Raw genomic sequence first — 22,856 nt, forward strand, 5'->3', positions numbered from 1 at the left:
GGGGGGAAAAAATTGTTTTTTTTTTTTTTTTTTTTTTTTTTTTTCTATCAGCGCTTCATCTCTAGCATCTAGCAGGGGCCTCACGCATAGTGCACATTTATGAATTTTGAGTGAAGATTGGTATACAAAGAACACTGATATTTAGGGGATTGCTTTTATTTGGTTAAGTCCCTTAAACATTTTTTTTTCCTGATAGAGTACAACCTCACTTGAAGAAATGTTTTGAAGGAATTGCAAAGGTGGAATTTACGGAAAGTTTGGACATCACTCACATGAAGAGTAGCGAAGGAGAAGTGGTGGAACTCGTAGACACCATTTCAACAGCCAAAGCCAGAGGTCAAGTGGAGAAGTGGTTGGCTGAGTTAGAGAGAGTGATGATTAAATCCATCCATAAGGTAGTCAACTGTATTTATTATTATTTCTAGTAAAGATGATAGAACGTTAATGTATTATTGATAAATGCACTTTTATTTAGACAAATTGAGTCATGAATTACCAATTCAATTGTAACAGATAGATTGAAGGCAAAGATATGGTCTCTGATACTAATTTTGTAGTGACTCACTTGAAAAGTGGGACAAAATGCCATACATACTACAACAAACTTGGGTTTTAGTCATGAGTCTGTCTCATTTCCTGTGCTTTCAATGTTAGACACACTTTGGTCTGCATGGTCTGTCTTTAGTCTCGCCTTGGAAGCACCTCTCTGCAGTTTCACATCAGTCTCCTTGACATGTATGCTCCTCTGGTGGTTCCTTTTGTTCTGTGAATATATAAAATATGTACCAAAATGTTAGAAAATCATAAGTACTTTCTACAATTAACAGTAACTTCATATTTCCCATATCTCAGAAAGCATATTACCACCTCAATCATTTGTAATTATTTTTGTTAGTAGAGAATTTTAAGTTGAGGGAGCAGATAGAGCTTAATTGAGCAGTTAATTAATTTTTTACGATAATGTGGACTTAGCATTCAAGTTCCTTACCAGGAATAAAAATCATGATTGAGCAGGGAAGCATGAGAGAAAGAATGAGAAGGAAATACGGCATCAAGCCCTAATCAACAACAGTTTTCATGAATTTTTCAGATGCTGTCACACGTTATTGAAAAATTCACTGGAATCTAGGTGTTTAATGTACATCATGTGTCTTAATGTTCCTTTCTGTTAAATATAATTTTAATATCTGCCTGCTTTGTATTTTTTCAATAGATGCAAAATCTTTTGGACAGGTTCCCATTTCTCCCTATTATGGATTAAGTGATAATGAATGTCCTTATGCGTACTGGTTTCTTTGATTGAATTATTTATTTTCTTATGATAACTTCTCATATGTAGAATCACTGGGCAAAAGAGGATGAGCTTTCGTAGGGCTTGATAAGTATTGACAAGCAGCTTTCCCATTTACGCAGCTATCAGCAGCATTTACGCAGCTATCCCATTTAGCTATCAGCTAAATGCATTTCACTTGGACCACTACTTAGCAGCATTGAATTGGTTATATGGTTTGTTACTTGATGTATACAGTGGTAACTCATTATTTTAGACATATCTAATACTATTTCAACTATTCTTTTAATTTTGTTTGTCAGAGTACTCAGAGAAAATATTTTGGTTACCATTTCAGAGCATTAAGATGGGGTGGCAAGTAAGCGGCTAGGAAATGTCTTCCCCAAATGTTCATGTGTAAGTTTGTGTCGGTGGGAAAAATGCAAGTGAACGCAATGTAAAATACTACAGATAGGAGCTGTGTGTGTTACTGTGTTGTGCTACACGTATTTGCATGCTTGAAAGGCTACTGCATGCCTAAATTAAGTGAATTTTGTGTCATTTCTAAATAATAAAAAATCATGTTCTTGGCACCTTTGCCCTTTTATCTTACTGGATTATCATGGGTTTAATACTGCAGTTTGCTGTAGTTTGGCAGCTTGCTACTGCCAAAATATGTTATTTTTTATATATGGCACACACAGTTTAATAACACAATTTAATAATGCCATATATGGCATACACAGTTTTATATACAATATTATAGGACTTTATGTAATCATATTTCTCCTCATCCAACTGTATAGAAATTTGTGATTTAGATTTTAGTGCCTCCCTCCTATTCTCTCCACAGTGTCCTTCTAGAACACATATTTATTCCATCTTTGGCATTTCTCTACTGTACCTTCTATTCTTTCCTGTGTTCCTCCGATCTCTCAGTTTCTCCTTTTCACCTGCCCTTTCTGTGGCTTCCTCTGGCCTTTTACCTTTTCTTTATTATCGATACACAACATTGCCCTTCATTTCTATTCAACTCCGTAAATATCCTAGCTAAACTAGAAATCCAGAAAGATTTGCCTATCCTTATGTATTTCTCAGAAAAATGTAATTTTGATAATCTTTTCTGAAATTCAGACATTAACGTGACTATCACCTCATAGATGCTACTATTTTTGATTGATACATATAATAGATTGGAATGTTTCCCGCTGATGGCTGATAGAAAAAGTGGATCTATGAATTCACTGAAAACATATGTAGTAAAGTACATGACTTAGGCTTCCTGAATTTAAAGCTCTCAACTCTCCATGAATGAATTATATATCCACCCTGTCATCATAGCCTTGGGCATCAAACTACAGGACTGAGAGGGAGCGAGGTCTGGAAACACAGGAGGAACTTTAGAGGAATTGTGTAGGGTGCTTGAGTGTGCATGTACAAATATACACATGGCTGAGTGGGGATCTGATTAAGTTCAAAGAAAATAATTTGTGAATTTGACAGATCTCATTTTGGAATTATTTGAACTTACGTTTTGTGATTAAATTGCTTGCGTTTGTTCAGTCCAAATGTACCTAGGACATCTTTGGCTACGAGTGGCCAAAGAAATATTTCATATAATGTGGTTCACACAAATAGATTATGTATCAGCAAAATAAAATGCTATGTAATATATTTGTTTTGCTCTCAGGTGTATGGAAAAACTTGAAATTGTCCAGTTACATGCTTTAAATCTTCATCATTGGCTAAGCTGTAAGAAGTTGAGCAGTACCAGATAATCCACTCAGGAGTTAGCTCTTCATTTTTTAGCTTGTTCAAGTAAAGTATGAAATCGTTTACCTTTAGCATTTTCTTTTTCAATTAGGTAATTAAAGATGCACTTTTTGCCTATACACAACATGAACGAATTAACTGGGTAAGAGATTGGCCTGGACAAACAGTTCTCTGTGTATCCCAAACCTTTTGGACAATAGAAGTACAAACAGCTATTGCAAAAGGACAAAAGGTAAGCTTTTATTACCCACAGGTTTCGCAGCACTTTTTAAATAGTTATAATTGCCAAAATACAATTATTCTAAAAAAAAAATAAAGACAATCCACTCAAAAAGCCAAGCATACTGGAGCCTCGATCTTTTTATTATATACATTTTTATGCCTTTAAAAATACAGTAATAGTAGGACAAAGAAATGTCCTAAACTCAGAAAGATTAGGAGGAAAAACATAACATAATTCTCTTTTATATCTTCAGTAAAACTACCCTATGAAGACAAAAGATATTAATTGACTTATTTTGACTATTTTAATTTTTAGTGTACTGATTTTTAGTAAATAATAATATTTTGAATGATGCTTAATATTAATTATTCTAACAAATATATATTTAATATTATAATATTAAAATAATAATATTAAAATAATATTAAAAACAGAAGCAGCATTTTTATCCATAAGGTAGGATTCCAAGCAGGTCAACTTTTGGTTGACTGATAGGTCAGTTGGAATCTAGCAGTTGCAGATGTTGTTTAAAACCATGAGTTTTTAATGTATTTTTTACATGGAGTTTGGCATTATTGTCTGTAAGGTATTGTTGAGCACTGGTGAGTGTCGGATTTGAGAGAGACTCGTATTCTCTGTAAGCAGGCAGGTCTCATAGAGGAGGGAGCTGAGTGACACATGCTTAGTTCACTCCAACTTACCAACAGGTCACTTATTTCTCCTCTGAGGAAAGGATAAGGGCATAGGGCAGGAAGTCAGGGATTTTTAGGAAAAAGTCTTTCCTCATGGAAACCAGAGCACGGGGAATGAGGGTTTCCCTTACAGCAGTAAGCCCTTGGGGATACTCCTGGGCTCTTGGCTGTCTATGTGCATGTTTCTTTTCTCCCCAGTGGGTCCAGAAACTTCATTTTGTCTGTTTACTTTTAAGCTACCACGCAGCCACCTCCCCACACAAAGGGATTCCTCTATCGCCAATGTGGGTTACTGGGGGGACATGGATCTCGCTCCTTGCTTGCTGGCCCCCCAAACCACCATGCCAACTTTCTCATTCATCGCTATGGGAAATAGAGGGAACAAAGAAGCAAATGTGAGCAAATAAGACAAATTTGTAGGCATCTTCCACATTTCTTCAATTTAAACGTGGTGTTTATTAAACCTCCACCCGTCTGTCAAAACGATATTTTTCTCCGGAACAGGTAGGAGTTGAGGTAGAGAATTTAAATGTAAACCTTTCATGCTTCTACTCATCTCCCAGGCGTAATTTGTATCTCAAGGGACACACAATTTAGGTCCTTGCATTTCAATGTGTCCTCTGCTCAAAGCTATCTGCCTACAATTCTTACCATATTGTTCTTAGCATATTTTATACAGATACAAATAGATTTTTTTTTTTTGGCTTACAACAGTATCCACTGATACCGAGATGAGGTTATTTATTCACTCATTTATTAGTTTACTCCATTTTATCCCACTCGTGTAATATGGTGCACGTAGGGAGCCATTCATTCACAGAGAAAGCCAAAATGAGAATGAATCCATGCCTTGAGTGACTACTACTCCGGGGGGACTCAGCTTCATAGACGTAGATCCTCTAAAGCTGTAATTTAGTGGAACTTAGCAATGCTTTTTTGCTGTTACTTGCTGGATTGTTCTCTTCTGTTGTGTTTTGTGATGTTTCACATAGCTAAATTTCATGGAATGAAATTAAGCGTTGTACGTGTCCTTAACAATTAATTCTTTCCTTTTTCCTCTGCTTGTGAATACTCTGCTTCAATATGCCCTTCATCTGCTGTCTGTGTACCTTGTCCCTGTCTGTATCTCGTGCATATTCAGTTTGTTTAGGTTCTGTAGCAGCATCAGGAAGGGATGGCACATGTTTTAGTATTCTAAAGCATTGGTGATTTAATATGTGTTTCTATCAGGGGAGGGTAGCACATGTTTTAGTATTCTGTGTGTTGATGACTTTTTCCTTAATTAATGTGTGGTTCACATTCGAAACTGATATCTTTGGTTCAGTAACTGGAGACTCCTGGCAGCCTCAGAGGAGACTAGACATTTCCATTCTCTGCAGACACTCCAGGTTGTCTGGAACTTGATGCTATGATAGCACCATGTTGTACTGTCCCACTTCCAGAGGACCCATTCCCCTCAGGATCTGTTTCCATTTATTTATTCAAGGAATAGTCACTGTGGAACTAGTCAGTATATGAGCTATTACAGGGGCTAAAAATGAATGAAAGAATCACCACTGTCACAGAGCTTGGGTTGTTGCAAATATTGCTATGATTTTGAGTCTGTTTATCATTGTGTATGTAGAGGGAACTAGGTATGATAAAAATATGATTCCAGACAGGGTTTATTTTGGATAGCTATATAAAGTATTGATAGTTACCTTTAGATTCATTAGTTCACTGTACAGAACAGTTTACAATGAATAAAATGTAACAAAAGTGATTGAATATCATTTTTTTCAATCTAGCTGATCTGAATTCTCATTGATTTATTATAATATAGTTCCTAAAGAACTTAGTTCATCACAGTTTGAAGCTAAATTTTAGTCCTAAATCTGTTTCTCTAGTATAGCAAAATACATTCTGCTGATGTAAATAGTAACAAACTCTTATGGACATATAATTTATACCGTCAGGTCCAAACATTAAAAGTTTAATCTTATGCCTTGTGTTGAACTACAGTATGTGAGAACTGGTAAGGCTCTCAAAGATCCTGACTTTTACTGATTAGGAAACTAAGATGCACCACCTGGGGTAGTTTGTGTTCTTAGGAGCAAAACTATTCTTACTAATCTGTGTACTCAATATACTTAAATTCACCAATTGGCTCCAAGAAGTTAAACACTTGGGGTTATTTAAACATAGGTGGGACAGAATTTTATTTTTCACTACTTATGAAGCAAATTAATAGCAATTAATTATGAAAATGATATAAATGGAAGAGTGTTCAAGCACCAAACTTTTGAAAAAATGACTTCCTAAAAAAAAGGATAAAATATTTCAAGGAGTAATAAAAGTGACCCTTAAAGAAACAAGTCTCCAACTCTACCCTTTAAGCTTTTCTCATCCTTGGAAATCCTCATTTTTAGTTTCATTGCTACCACTTAACCTGGTCCTAAAGGAGTGAAATAAACTCATTGGTGCCCAATGCTTATTAAATATTATTAGAGTGGGGAAAAGTGACCACATCAGCCTGCTGCAGCATATTTACACTTCCCTTAGGCACAGCAGTTTTCATTGATTTTAATTTGATTTTCCTAAACCCTCTTCTCTTTTTCACATACTGATCAGATTTACCCACCAGAAAAGAGACCCCTCCCACAAGAGCCTGATCCTTAGAACTGGCCTTAGCTCACCGTAAACTAAAATGTTAGCTGTTTTGTTTTTTAGGATCTTTACATTTCAAGTGGCACAAATCCTACTCAGAAGCTCACACAGGAGTACTAGAAGGATTCATGAGATCTAAGGTAGAGCATTTGGAATCAGGATCTCAGGGCTTCATCACTGCTGCAGTTTCTCTTTTGTTGTCTACTTTTCATTTCTACTGGTCTCTGTCAGGCTTTTTTCTGCAGTGGGGTGAAGGCTTTCAGTAGCTTCGGATTGGCATTCTGAGAGTCTCCCAAGCCTAGTGAAAAGCACTTTTCTTCCCATCTATATAGCAGTCCCTGGAAAGAACTGTGATTGGCTCTGGTTGGGTCACACATGCCCTCCTTCATGTTGCCTTGGAGATGGAGCAATATGATTGACAGCTCACAAAACCACAAGAGCATACAAGAGCAGAAATGGAAAGGAGGGAATGTTGGGTAGGCGCAAACCATGTATGTCAACTATGTCTGGCCTGATTGAGCTTGTTCACCTAATACTTTTGTAGTAAAAAAATTTTTTGATTATTTTTAAGTTATGTCATATGGAAAATTATAATAAAAATGTAGAAAATACTCTGTATACATGCTAGGTCAAAAATTTTTTGTTCAAAAGGATTCTGATCACACTGAGTAATTATATCTTATTTTCTTTCAGTCTCTTGAGCAATACTTGGAAAAATGTAACAAACAAATTGATGATATTGTCACCTTGGTTCGTGGCAAATTGTCCAAGCAGAATCGTGTTACTCTGGGAGCCCTCGTGGTGCTGGATGTCCATGCTAGAGATGTTCTCACAACACTTGTTAAAAAGAAAGTTAGTGATGACTCTGAGTTTGAATGGTTAAGTCAGCTTAGGTACTATTGGCAAGTAAGTAATATCACTGAATGTTATTACTCAGCAATTTCAGCTCACAGGTATACAATTTGTGCTTGCTAGCTCACATGAGAAATAGTATCAGTAATACAGGATTTTAGGATTTTAGCTGATGGCTGACTATACCTAAAAAGCATTCTCCAGATTGAAGATTAAGGCAGCCAAAAACTATATGTCAAGTGTTTGAAAACTGTGTTTATATCTGTATCCAAATGTATAGTTACATAGAAATACACATACATATATAGATGCACACAAACTATGAGTAATTATAAAAAATTACTCGTTTGAAATTAGTCATTATGCTTGCTGAATCTGTAAAATGTTGAAACTAATCAGTTTATAATTGTGTTCTTAGATTCCTGATGCATCTAAAGAGTGTACAAATCAGACTGTTTTAGTATGATTTAGTCATTAAACTTTCCTCTTGTTGATCAATTGAACTAACCAGAAACATGATCCGGAGGAAGGTTTTTATCGGGGGATCTATGTAGTTGGTGATGTCAGTCACCATCAGGAAGGCAGGAGGAGCAGGAACAGTACAGTGAACAAGGCTGGGCCTGCTGAGAATGGGAAGAGAGAGCTGAGGATTGGAGATAGAGACTCAGAAGTTATCATATTCACTTTTGTGAAAGGCTTTGGGAGGTATGGAGTGGGAAGAGAAGAGTTACAAGAACCAGAACCCTGGAAAACCATATGAGGCCGTGAGTACAGTGGTTAGGAGCTCAGACTGTAGACTGATTGTTTCAAGTGCTACATCCTCCCCTTACCAGTTGTGTGACTTGGGCAAATTACCTACTCTCTTCAGGCACCCGCTTCCTTATCTGTAAAATGGTGATGATGATAATACTCCCTCTACAGTGAAAACAAGTTGAACAAATGATTGAAAATATAGGAGAATAATGAACCATCAAAAAGAGTAAGAAAACAATCTAATTTACAATTGCTCAAAAAGAATAAAATAACCTAGGAATAAATTTACCCAAGAAGGTGAAAGACCTATAAACTGAAAACTATAAGACACTGATGAAAGAAATTGAAGAAGACACAAATAAATGGAAAGATCTGTGTTCATGGATTGGAAGAATCAACATTGTTAAAATGTCCATACTACCCAAAGCAATCTACAGACTTAATGCAATTTCTATCAAAATTCCAATGGCATTTTTCACAAAAATAGAACAAACACTCCTAATATTTTTTTACGGAAACAAAAAAGACCCCAAATAGCCAAAGCAGTCTTGAGAAAGAAGAACAAAGCTGGAGGCATCACACTCCCTGATTTCAGATTATACTACCAGAGCTAAAGTAATCAAACCAGTATGGTATTGGCATAAAAAGAGACACATAGATCATTGGAAAAGAATAAAGAGTCCAGAAATAAACATACACATATATGGTCAATTACTTTACAACAAAGGAGCCAAGAATATAAATGGGGAAAGGACATTTAATAAATGGTGCTGGGAAAACTGGACAGCCACATGCAAAAGAATGAAATTGGATCACTATCTTACATCATACCCCCAAATTAACTCAAAATGGATTAAAGACTTGAATGTAAGACTTGAAACCATAAAATTCCAAGAAAACGTAGGTGGTAAGCTCCTTTACATTGGTCTTGGTGATTTTTTGAATTTGACACCAAAAGCAAAGGCAGCAAAAGCAAAAATAAATAAGTGGGACTGTATCAAGCTTCTGCACATCAAAGTAAAGCATCAACAAATTGAGAAGGCAACCTACTGAATAGGAGAAAATATTTGCAAATTATATATCTGATAAGAGGTTAAATCCAAAATAGATAAGGAACAGATGCAACTCAATAGCAAAAAAAATCTGATTAAAAAATGGGCAGAAGCAGCCGCATAGCCCAGGGAGATCAGCTCTGTGCTTTGTGACCACCTAGAGGGTTGGGATAGGGAGGGGGGGAGGGAGACATAAGAGGGAGGAGATATGGGGGTATATGTATATTATAGCTGATTCACTTTGTTATAAAGCAGAAACCAACACACCATTGTAAAGCAATTATACTCCAATAAAGATGTTAAATAAAGCACCTCTTGGACACTTAAACAAATAAATAAATAAATAATGGGCAGAGAATCTGAATAGATAGTTTTCTAAAGAAGACACACAGATGGCCAACAGGCACATGAAAAGATGCTCAACGTCACTAATTGTCAGGAAAATGCAAATCAAAACCACAGTGGGATATCATCTCACACCTGGTAGAATGGCTGTTCTCAAAAGGACAAGAGGTAACACATCTTGGCAAGGATTTGGAAAAAAGGGAACCCTCGTGTACTTTTGGTGGGAATGTAAATTGGTGCAGCCACTATGGAAAACAGTATGGAGACTCCTCAAAAAAACTTTAAAAATAGAACTACCGTATGATCCAGCAATTCCTCTTCTGGGTATTTATCTGAAGAAAACAGAAACACTTAACTCAAAAAGATATATGCACACCCATGTTAATTGCATTATTTTTTTTTACAACAGCCAAGATATGGAAACAAACTAAATGTTCATGGATGGATGAATGGTTAAAGAAGATGTGATATATATGTATATATATATGTAATAGAATACTAAGCCATAAAAAAATGAAATATTGCCATTTACAGCAGCATGAATGGACCTTGAAGGCATTATACTAAGTGAAATAAGTCAGAGAAAGACAGATACCATGTGATCTCTCTTATATGTGGAATCTAAAAAACAAAATAAAATAAAAATAAAAAGCTGAGAGATACAGAGAACAGATTGGGGGTTGCCTGGGGGCGAGGGTAGGGAAGGTGAGAGAAATGGGTGAAAGGAGTCAAAAGGTCAAAACTTCCAGTCATAAAATAAGTAATTCATGGGGATGTAATATACAGCATGGCAACTGTAGTTAATAATACTGTATTGCATGCTTGAAATTTGCGAAAAGTAGGTCTTAAAAGTTCTCCTCACAAGAAAAAAATTCTAACTATGTATGGTGAGGGATGTTGACTTATTATGGTGATCATTTTGCAATAAATATAAATATGGAATCATTATGTTGTATCCTAAAACTAATATAATGTTGTATGTCAATTATACCTTAATAAAATAGTGTTAGCAAGTTTAAAAAAAGAAAAGAGAGGTAAAGAATAAATACATTTTCCAAAGTTGTTCTATGGGGAAAATTGAAGCCAGTGACTTCAATTACTTATCCAAGGAAATTAGATATTGAATTCTTCTATTGAATTAAGTGATGCCTGAAAAGTGAAATTTAAAGTTGTTGTTTACAACATGGCTATTATTTAAGAGCTTGAGGTTTCATATTATTTAAATTTTTATTATTTAAGCTAACTTCATTTTATCTGATTTGTACTAGGACAATCATTTAGAAACAAAGATGATTAATGCTGGTTTACGATATGGATATGAATATCTGGGTAATTCTCCTAGGCTGGTTATTACTCCACTCACTGACAGGTGTTACAGGTAAACTCATTAATTTAAAGATCTAACTGGAACAACTTTCACTCACTCCTAAATTACTCAATTTTTAAAGCACCAAATGTATCCTCTGTTATCTTTGCCTAGACCCTTAATTCTTGTCTCAACATGACCTTCAATTTCTTTCTCTGCTGGCATCTACCTCTCAGCTCTAGAGCTCTAAGTATTATCAGGTGTTTCTGTTATTTTTTTACTTTGTTCATTTCTCCTTTCTTGAAACTTCTGACTCTTCCTTTTGGATCATTTGAGACATCCTTCTTCCTTCTCCAAGGAATTTTCTAGAATTCTGTTTTCATGTATTGTTTTGTTTCGTGCGTCATGGTTTCCTGAATGCCCTCATCCATTCTTAGGCTTTAACAGCCTACATTCTGAAGATCCCCAAACCTGTACCGCCAGCCAAGGTCTCTCTCCTGTTAAGTTTCTCCACACACATGCCTGCTGGATATCTCCATCAGATATCTCATAGGTATTTACATGTACGTTGTTTTTGATTGTCCTTCTGAATAATAAAAGACCTTTATGTTTAACGCCAAGGTCACATCTCCCATACTCCAAATTATTGTCAAATACTAAGTTAATCTTTGTTTTTTTCATTTTCTCAACTGTAAGTAGTTTATTGACGAAACCAGTCTCAGGATGCAAGCAGAAAGCAATTTTGTTCTTTTTTATCACCATTCTTTTAAACTTGCTCTATCAAATATTTTCCCCATTTCTGGATGAAATCTAAGGTAGATTCCTACTCTTTCTGGCAACTTTAATATGTTAATGAATAGTGTTATTATTTTCAGGTACTAAAAGTCCATTTAGGTCTAAAATGAAAGTTACTATTTTTCAGCCAGTTTAAAACATCCCTTCCCTTCCAGCTCGAGCTTGACTCAAGCTCATGGCCTGCATTTGGGAAGGTAAATGTGGTCAGTCTTTTGTCATTTTTGTCCCTGTCCTTTGCATTCATCCCTCAATAGCTCATCTTTTAGCTCCTCTAGTGTTGGGGGTTGATGGAGGAGAGGAGAAGGAAAGGGAGAGTTAGGTTTATAGGTGACAGGTGTCTTGGGTGACAACTATCTCCTGGCTGTTTAGTGCCTTCCTTGATGGCACAAGTCTAGATGTACCAGATCTCCCAGGGGATGTTTATGTGGGTTCTTTGGGAGTCTGCAGTCACCTGCTTCTCCCACCTGCAGAAAATGCCTTCTCTGGCTGGCTGCTGGTGACTTTTGCTTCAGCCTCTGCTGAGGTCCACCACACACTGACCCTCTTCCTGGGGTCTCCTCTGATTCTACATGGGCCTCGTGCATAGGGTCCCATTCAGCTTGACTCAAATCTGGTTCCCTTCCAGTGGGATCTAGATCTGGCCAGATGATACACACATTTGTTTTGCCATCAGTAAGAGTGGATCTTTCTTACCGTCCCTGTTTTCTCCTACTCTGCCATCAGGAGAAGCTGCAGGCATTCTCTTGACTTTAAATATTTTAAAGCTCTCAGCTTGGGGTTTTAGTCAAAATTCTAACACAGAACGACCTGTGTTTATATACCGTTACACACTTTTTTACAACTAATATTTATGTAGGTTTACCAAAACTTTTATCAGTGTCTTTACTTGCCATTGCTTCTTTCTTTGTCTGATTTCTGGTTTAATTTTTCTCCTTACTAGGCAATAGCTTTTAGTAATTGTTCAAGTGAGGCTCTGCAAGTAGTGAGCTATACCAGTGTTTATCTAAAATTACCTCTTTCTCTTCTTCTTCTTCTCTTTTTTTTTCTTTTAGTCTTCACTAGATTATTAAATGATAGATTAGCTAGGTATAAAACTTTAGATGAACAGTAATTTTCCCTCAGCTCTCCAAAGATATTCTACTGGCATTCATCGCTCCTGCTGAGTATTCTGTTATTCTAATTATTATTCCTTTATAGGTAATTTTCTCCATTGTAGTTTCTAAGGTTTTCTCTTTATTGTTGATGTTCACTGGATGTTACTAGATGTGGATGAGTTTTTATTTATCCTACTTGGGACTTTTTCAATTAATATCTTTAATTCTGGCAAATTCTTAGCCATTGTTTTTTGAATTTTGCCTTTTCCCCATTCTCTTCCTTCCTTCTTCTATGTCTTTAACTTTTCTTATAGTTGACCTCTCTCCCTGGGTGATTTCCTCATATTTATCTTCTAGTGCATAATTCTGTTTCTTTAGGTTTTCTCTGCTATTTATTCTGTTTACTGAGTTTTCAAAAGTTCAGTGATTGTATTTATCATTGCTAGATTTCATGTTGCCTCTCTTATGAAATTGGCTTCTGTTTTTCCCCACAATTTTATGATGTGTATTGCTTTTTTTTGGCGGTACGTGGGCCTCTCACTGTTGTGGCCTCTCCCGTTGCAGAGCATAGGCTCCGGACGCACAGGCTCAGTGGCCATGGCTCACGGGCCTAGCCGCTCTGCAGCATGTGGGATCTTCCTGGACCAGGGCACGAATCCGTGTCCCCTGCATTGGCAGGTGGACTCTCAACCACTGCGCCACCAGGGAAGGCCGATGTGTATTGCTTTTTATTTAAAATCTTATTTTAAAAAAATTGCTAGGATACCAAAGAAGGCAGACTGCCATATGTGCAGTAACCCTCCCAGACGATTGTCCAACTGCCTTTGTCACTGCAAGTCTGATTCTTAATTCTGATCTCTCTTTCCAGTTTTAGCTGTGAGCTAAATTTAGTAGGGGTTGTTTCCCGGTGTAGTCTTACATTTTCTCAGCTGTGGAGGTGTCCATGTGGAGCAGTTTTACATTTATCTCTGTGGAGGGCTCTAGGGTTTTCAGAACAAAATTTTAATGTTAATTTCTCATTTTGGGTTCATGACCCATCAGTAATGGGAACTGGATCCCACCCTCCGTGAAATGTAGGTTTCTCGTTGGGCACTGTATGAAGCGTAAGCTTCCTGTCTCTTCCTTAGTTGACTCTTCTTTGTCTCTTGAGTAGGTTGCTGGAGTAATTTTAGTTCCCATTTACACACAAGGCAGCCTTTCAAGTCTTCTAGCTTTAAATAGTGAATCCATTCCAGCTCCTCAGCTTGCTCAGTTCTAAGGATTTATTTTCTATGTGGGTATAAATACACTTGTGTTTATATGCAAATTCCAAACCAATGTGCACCTCTACAGCTCTAGCACCTAATTACTTTTCCAGCTATGCATTCCCTCTTCATTGATAATTTCCTTTTCATTCGTTCAAAAATGGCTGTATATTTCAAAAGTTGTTATATTTTTCTTTTATGTAGCATTTCCATATGTTTGCAGTAGGGGGACTGGGTGACTCAGGGTCAGTTGAATTCTCCGTATTGACCAGAAGTCAGCACTGAATTTCAAAAGTGAATTTGTTCTGCTTTTGTCATATATACAGCTATTCAGAAGTAAAACATAATAACAGACAAAAGTAGTGCCCAAAGATTTTCATAGACTAGTAGGAAGGAAGGAATTATTGATGGGGAAGTGGAAAATTTGGCTCTCAGCTTAAATTTTTCCTCTTTTCAGAATGTATATAAAAATCACATTATTCAACAAAGATCGTTTATTATATTTCAGAACCTTATTTGGAGCCCTTCATCTGCACCTTGGAGGAGCACCTGAGGGGCCAGCTGGAACTGGAAAGACTGAAACTACAAAAGATTTAGCCAAAGCTGTAGCCAAACAATGTGTTGTTTTCAACTGTTCTGATGGGTTGGATTATCTGGCTTTAGGAAAATTCTTTAAGGTTTGAGTTGACTCGTCATTTGCAATATGATAACTTCTCAGAAAGGCTGTTCATAATGAAACATAATTTGATGAAAGTAAAAGATTTACTGTAGTTTAAGCAAAGTTAAAGTTAAAGTATTATCTCAATAATTCTCGAGAGAAGTAGGGTTATATCAAAAGCTTATTTGAGAAGGAGCTCTACCTCTAGTCCTTGCTATAATGGGTCAGTATTACTGATAGAAATGAATGAGTGGTGTCCCTCCTGTATACTGGACAGCTAGAAGTTTGAGAACCACTGCATCATGTAGAAATTGTGGTATCTAAAGACTTCTTCGTCCAGTAGATCTTGGTATTAACAAGTTACTATTAACAAGTTCATTAATCATTAACAAGTTCAGTGGTTTACTTTTATAGACACATTCTGATTAATCTTTTTGGTGAACCTGAAATCTTTCTTTTGTTTTTTTGTTAATCTTTTTGGTGAACTTGAAATCCTTCTTTTGTTTTTTTTTATTCTGAGTCAGATTCCCACTCTTATAAGTCTGTAAGATTGCAAAAAGGGGAGTTAAAAGTATAAAGTCCCTAAGTTCATCAGTGTAACCTATGAACATCTGGTCATTTTAGTGCTTTGTTGCTACAGCCTGTTATTCCTTAAAATATTAGGTGGTACAATTGAACACAAAATTATCCGTGTGGGATTATGGGCTCTACTTATTTGTTTATTTGATTTCTATTTTTCTATACTTTTCAAAGTACATTTTAAAGATTCTGTAATCCTTTTCAACAGTATCTCCAGAAAAAGTTAACATTAAAAAAAAAATACACAAACTAACAAAAAGGAATATAACAACCCTACCCCATACAGTAAACTATTCCTCCCTGAAGTATGGCCTAGTCATTTTATAATAGATTTGGAGCATAAAAAGTCTCTACATTTGTGATGCTGAACCAATTAGAATAAAATAAAAGAAAATATTATAATGAATAACGCATGAAGAAAACATTTGAGTGACCAGTAACTATTTTAATCATCCTCTATCATGATATACAACCTTGTTGTAATGATTAAAGAAATAAACAGCAAATCTAAAAGATTCTATGTGTAGTTTGAATAGCCACTATATTCCTAAATGTTTAAAGAAAAGTCTGGTATGTGCTAAGTTTTCAAATCTATATAATGATATTCTTAATTTTTTGATATAGATTCATATACTTATAATATTAAATTTGATTATTGCTAAGTATTGATCATATGGACACTTTGTGTTAGGATCATGCTGAATAATGGGGGTACAAAATAAAAAAGACATAGGTCTTACTATTAATAACCTCACAATCTGTATAACTGTTTGAACATGCGACTTCATAAGCATTCTGTTCTGTGATTTCTAATCCTTTTATTTTATCGTGTATTAGATTTCTAAGTCATAGGGTCTTCTCTAAATAATGAAAATGTACTACTCTTTGATTGCATGCCATTCATGTTTAATCCAGTGTGTTTCAATAGATTGAACTGTACACAAATCCAAGGTCAGCCACGGTTAGATGTATGGCATTGTACTAATTATTGATACTTAACATCTTATGTGATATAGCCTTAGTTTCCTTGCATAAAAGATATATACAAAGTGCCATGCATCATGCCTGGCATATACTAGGTACTCAGTGAAACACACATACATACATATGCAATCTATAGAAGGTACATTCAATGCATATTTTTGCGTTGATTTTTTAAAGTTAGTCCACATTTGGACTCGGCTACTCAAGCTTGATTTTCCAGTTTTTCCTTATGACCGAATGGCACATACTTATGAGGTATCTGTGAGTTAGAACTGCAAGCTAGTGCCTCAAACGGTGTTAGTTGTTCATTAAGGTGCTCAGGCCAGAGAGTAGTCTCATTGGCAACAGAAGTCATCTTATTTAAAGGATTATTACAATCCATTCTATGGAGTCCATAAGGAAAAAGCAAATAAAATCAGTTTGTAAATAAAAAGTAAGAAAGGCTATGAAATTATAGATATACATCTAAATGGCAAAAGATATACACAGAAAGTAAAAAAAAAAATCAATTGGAAAATTTTCCAGTTGATTGAACTCTTTGTTCATGCAGAATAATGAATTGGTAATAAAAGAATAAGCCGTCTTTAAAGCTTTAAAGATAAGGGTGAATAAGCAATTTCCTTGATAGGATATTAAATCCGCGAAAAGATGAGGTGAAAATACAAATTTCAATGTAATATTCAATCAGATAAAATTGAAAAATTTCATTGATCTTTTCTCCCAGGGACTGTTATCTTGTGGAGCCTGGGCTTGCTTTGATGAGTTTAACAGAATTGATTTGGAAGTACTGTCTGTGGTTGCTCAACAAATTCTTACTCTCCAAAGAGGTAATGGACTAGTTTATCTCTGCATTGTGTGAAAAACAGTAGAAATATAGGAAGTAATGAATGGCACCAGTCCCATTTATATGTGGAATTGCTAAGTCATTTCATTCTTGATTACTCACAGGTATTAATGCAGGTGTGGATTTACTAGTGTTTGAAGGAACTGAGCTAAAACTTGACCCCACGTGCGCTGTCTTTATAACAATGAACCCTGGATATGCTGGGCGATCAGAACTTCCGGATAATCTGAAGGTACAGAAAAGGCAATTATATCATCGATTTCCTTTCTGTGATTAACACAGTTAATATATAAAAAGAAAGCACATGCTGTTCTTGAATTTTATGTAAAATTTTTGCTTTTAGATGTTACATTTTAGACAACTGTTTTAGAAAATAATTTTAAAGCTTTGAGTACTTTTAAAAAATAGCTATGCAATTTCCAAAACTTCTATTTTAAAATTCGTGGTAATTATACAAATTAGAAGACATAGGAAATATTGAGAAAGGTACCCATTCTACTGCTTACTATATTGTATTCCTCAATTTTAAATGCTGAAATCAGAAAATTGTGAATTCTGAGGTTTTTTTCAAGTTAATATTATAATATGAGCATTTTCCTATCTTTATGAACATAATTCAAACTGTAAATAAATGTATTGAACTGTGCTTACTGTTTGACATTTAGCTTGCATTTAGTTTTCCTTCATTATAGATAATATTGCAATGAGCAATTTTTACTTAAGGCTTTTCTCTATTTTAAGATACTTCCTTAGGAGAGTCCTAAGACCAAGAGCTGTGTTGCTAAATTGCCTTCCAACAGAGGTTGAAACAATTTATATCCTATATCAATTCTCAAGTCTCCTTAATGCCCAGCAGTAGTTTTTTGTAAGAACAAAACAGTTTGCTAATTGAATAGACTAGAATCTTCATTTAAAAAACAAACTTCTTTAATTATTAGTGAAATATGACATTTTCCCCATATCTTTGTTAGACATTTTATATCCTTTTCTGGTGAATTGCATGTTTATGGCTAGCACATAGAGAGAAAATGTTGAAGAATAATGCAGTGATAATTGCGGATCCAAAACCAAGTCTTCTGACTCTAAATCCTGCATTCCTTCCACTATCCACATTTTTAGAACGACAGCTTCTCAGACTAGTTGAGGTACTTTTCCATCGAAAACACTTTTGATTGGACTCACTGCTGCCAAGTATTTTTGTGGTATTTTTATTCCATACACTTTTATATGTTAGACGTGATGTTTTAGTACTTTGCCTTTGTGAAGGATGGTGTGACTTAAAAATAGAAACTGGTAAATCCTCCTTCATCTAAGAAGCATTTTGCAACTTTTTATTGGGATACACATTTGGAAAGCTCTTTTTGTAGCAGTACTTTTATTCACTCATGTTCTCCTTTTATTCAGTAGGATCAATCTGAATACATAAATATTTGTAAAGGCAAACATCTGTGAGTAGCTAATCATAAAAAGCTGGGACCAGTATTGGTTGAGTCTGTTAATGCCCCATGCAGACTTTTCCATGTTTTATTTATTGTGAATGTTGAAACAGTGTCAAAATATTCACCTTGGGGTATTTTCCTTCTATTTTAGGCCAAAAACTGCTCTCAAATTCTGATAGCTTTTTGTTGTTTTCATTGTTCCTTTTGTGCAGTCTTCTTGGTTAGAGCTGCTATAGAATGTCTGTTTTCAAGTACATATGGAAATACCTAACAATTTTGAAAAAAATGTCTTAGTCTGAAATGAAAGAGAGATAGATAGATAGATAGACAGATATACTATTTTTTAAAAGCCTGCTGAGGCCCAGAGAGTATTATCATCAGTCTTCAGAGTCATCCTCGACGCTTCTCTCTTCTTCACGCAGTGATTCAGCCAGTTACCAAAACCAGCAAAATCCTATTTCGTAAGTCTTATTACGCCTGCTGCTCCCGTCCAGCCCCACGGCCACGCCTTGCTCCCAGCCCTCTTCAGTCTTCTCTTGTGTGTCTTATTGCAGCAGCTCACCTGTCACCAAGAGTCCCTACTGAAATTCATTATAATGAATTCCCCATTGTAATGCTACCTGTGTTGTCAGAAGAAATCTAATCATATAATTTCCAGACTTAAAAAACTACCAGGCTCCTTTTGCCCACAGGAAAAAAAATTCAAATTTCTTGGCCTGATCTGCAAGAGCTTTGGCATTAGACCCAGTTGCGTCTGTACCACCAGCTCCCTGCATCTCCCTGTCACACAGGCCTCACTAGCCTCTGAAGGTCCCATGCCTTTGCACATGCTGTTTACCCTCTCTTGAGTGCTCTGCTAAGCCACCACTGTCCTGCCAGACAAATTCATACTCATCCTCTAAGCTAGCAGTCAGCCACCGAACATACATACAGTTCAGATAAGACCACCTGGGTCCAGCCCCTGGAGCTGGCAGAGGTTTACAGCTGCATCTTTCTATCCTGCACGTGTCTATGGGTTCTACAGGGACTCCTGTTAGGTCTCTCCGCTTGGAACTCCTGAGACTTTGAGTGATGGAATCTGTTTCTCCAGTTGTCATTCCCTCCACTCTGCGTGGATCGCTGGTGGATGATTCCACGTAGATTTTGCTGTTGGAGAGCTCTCACTTTGCCAGAGGGAATCTTGGGGAGGACTTAAAATGGCCCCAACTTCGCTCTCTCTCTCCCTTATCGTGTATATCTCATGCATCTTCTGTCCCAACAGACTGTGGGAGTGAAGGCCACTGTGATCTTGCTGCCCCAGGCTACTTTTGCTTTCTCAGGCGTGAGTCAGGCACCAATCTATATTCCCCCGCAACAGGGTGATACCCATCAAACTCTTACTGAACTTGGGAGTGAGGAGGGGGGCTTATGCAGACTCACAGCATAAGGAAACCTCCCTTCGATGGAAGTCTTTTTACAAATCCTCCCTCCTTCCTTATTCTCTCAAATGCTTTATGATCTACAAGTAAATGGGAAGGTTCAAGAATTGTGTATATTTCCTTTGTAAATTATTGGGCAGATCATGCATACTTCGGTAACTGCTATGTATCATGTCATGAAGAAAGACTCAAGTTTTGACATCTTGTACATCTAGGTAAAACGTGCATAGTAGAGCAATTTCTTAAACACGTCTCCACTTTAGAGAAGCTGTATTTAATATTAAAACTATTCTGAAGAATCAGTAATCATTTCAGAATAGTTAAATGTTAGAAGCAATGGTAAAATAGACTTATCCTATTTTTTAAATTGAAGTATAGCTGATTTACAATGTTGTGTTACTTTCTGATGTATAGCAGAGTGATTCCATTTATATATATGTATATGTATGTGTGTATTTATATATCTTTTTCATATTCTTTTTCATTATGGTTTATTACAGGATATTGAATATATTTCCCTGTGCTATACAGTAGGGCCTTGTTGTACATCTATTTTCTATATAGTAGTTTGTATCTACTAATCCCAAAGTCCTAATTTATCCCTCTTCTCTCCCCCACCCATTTCCCCTTTGGTAAATGTAAGTTTGTTTTCTATGTCTGTAAGTCTGTTTCTGTTTTGTAGATAGGTTCATTTGTGTCATATTTTAGATTCCACATATAAGTTATATCATGATATTTTTCTTTCTCTTTCTGACCTACTTCACTGAGTGTGATAATCTCTAGGTCCATACATGTTGTTGCAGATGGCATTATTTCATTCTTTTTTATGGCCGAGTAATATTCCATTGCGTATATGTATATATACCACATCTTCTTAAACCAGTCATCTGTTGATGGGCACTTGGGTAGCTTCCATGTCTTGGCTACTGTAAATAGTGCTGCTGTGAACATTGGAGTGCATGTATCTTCTTGAATTAGAACTTCTGGGTTTTTTTCCCAGATAAATGCCCAGGAATGGAAATGCTAGATGATATGATAAATCTCTTTTTAGTTTTTTGAGGAACCTCCATACTGTTTTCCATAGTGACTGTACCAATTTACATTCCCAACAACAGTGCAGGAGGGTTCCCTTTTCTCCACACCCTCTCCAGCATTTATTATTTGTAGACTTTTTAATGATGACCATTCCGACTGGTGTGAGGGGGTACCTCATTGTAGTTTTGATTTGCATTTCTCTAATAATTAGCGAAGTTAAGCATCTTTTCAGGTGTCTGATGGCCATATGTATGTCTTCTTTGGAGAAATGTTTAAGTCTTCTGCTGTTTTTTTGATTGGGTGGTTTGCTTTTTTTGTTATTGAGTTTTATGAGCTGTTTGTATATTTTGGAAGTTAAGCCCTCGTTGGTTGCACTGTTTGCAAATACTTTCTCCCATTCTGACGGTTGTCTTTTCGTCTTGTTTATGGTTTCCTTTGCTGTACAAAAGCTTATAAGTTTGCTTATTCCCATTTGTTTATTTTTGCCTTTGTTTCTATCGCCTTGGAGACTGACCTAAGAAAATGCTGCTATGATTTATGTCCGAGAACGTTTTGCCTATGTTTTCTTCTAGGAGTTTTGTGGTGTCCTGTCTTATATTAAAGTTTTTAAGCCATTTTGAGGGTTTTGTGTGTGTGTGTGTGTGTGTGTGTGTGTGTGTGTGTGTGTGTGTGTAGGATTTGAAGGCACTGTTATAACGTCGTTGATTTACACGTGGCTGTCCAACTTTTCCAACACACTTGCTAAAGAGACTGTCTTTTCTCCATTGTATATTCTTGCCTCCTTTGTCAAAGATTGACTGTAGGTGTGTGGGTTTATTTCTAGGCTCTCTGTTCTGTTCCATTGATTCCTATGTCTGTTTTTGTGTTGATACCATGCTATTTGATTACTGTAGCTTTGTAGTATTGTCTGAAGGCTGGGAGGGTTATGCCTCCAGCTTTGTTCTTTCTTGCTCAGGATTGCTTTGGCAATTCTGGGTCTTTTATGGTTCCATATAAATTTTAGGATTATTTGTTTTAGTTCAGTGAAAAATGTCCTGGGTAATTTGATAGAGATCACATTAAATCTGTAGGTTGCTTTGGGTAGTATGGAGAATAGGCGTATTCTAGATCTTCTGATGTCACAAAGTCAGTAACATGATCCATAACTTTCCACAGAGTAAGTAGCATGAAACACCCTATTAGTACAGAGAAAAAAAATGAACTAGATCCTGAATCCTCCATTTCACTCAACTAATACTTAGCTAATTCCTGAAGAGGTCGCATTTATGAAATCTATTTCCAATCCTTAAAGGAAGAAATGGTAAGAAGTTATTGCTTGAGATTTTGTTGTTGATGTTGTTCCAAAATGTAGTCCTTTGGAAGCATACTCTAGGAAGTGTATGTAATTCCTTATGTACCACCCTTCTTCGTCCACTCTATAGGACAGAAGCAATAAAATAACTATTCTCAGTCATTTCTTTCTGCTGAGGTAATAAACATGGAGGGTAATACTCACATTGATTACATGTACTGGAATTTATTCAAACCCTGGCAGGTTACCTGGATCTATACTCTCCCATTTTTTTTTTTTTTACACTCAAGAAAGTATGCCATTGGTTAAACCAGAATCCAAATTAATTTTTTAGAGCATTAAATTACCCTTAAACCTACTGCTATTACTGAAAAATTATCTCTGACAGATCCCAAACCGTATCATATCAGTATTTCACACACTCTGTTTGAGAATCAATGAATGAGAATGTCTACCACCATAACAGTTTAGGCCTAAAAAAATATTTTGATGAGGATGCTTTTCTCTGTGATAAGTAAGAATCCATGATAACTCCTTGAAACTTCTGTACCGTACTTTATTTT

General features: G+C 36.1%; 1 protein-coding gene across 1 annotated transcript in view; it reads left to right on the forward strand.

The window, feature by feature from the left end:
- The window catches only part of DNAH7 (dynein axonemal heavy chain 7), a 284,014-nt gene that overhangs the window by 122,879 nt on the left and 138,279 nt on the right, over positions 1-22,856 (forward strand). The window contains exons 24-30 of the mRNA XM_024733634.1: positions 197-395; positions 3,135-3,275; positions 7,298-7,510; positions 10,875-10,984; positions 14,554-14,722; positions 16,991-17,093; positions 17,215-17,342. Of these exons, the coding sequence (XP_024589402.1) occupies positions 197-395; positions 3,135-3,275; positions 7,298-7,510; positions 10,875-10,984; positions 14,554-14,722; positions 16,991-17,093; positions 17,215-17,342 (1,063 nt within the window). The remainder of the gene's footprint in view (positions 1-196; positions 396-3,134; positions 3,276-7,297; positions 7,511-10,874; positions 10,985-14,553; positions 14,723-16,990; positions 17,094-17,214; positions 17,343-22,856) is intronic.

Source organism: Neophocaena asiaeorientalis, unplaced genomic scaffold (assembly GCF_003031525.2).
Source record: "Neophocaena asiaeorientalis asiaeorientalis breed wild unplaced genomic scaffold, Neophocaena_asiaeorientalis_V1.1 scaffold24, whole genome shotgun sequence".
Taxonomy (NCBI): domain Eukaryota; kingdom Metazoa; phylum Chordata; class Mammalia; order Artiodactyla; family Phocoenidae; genus Neophocaena; species Neophocaena asiaeorientalis.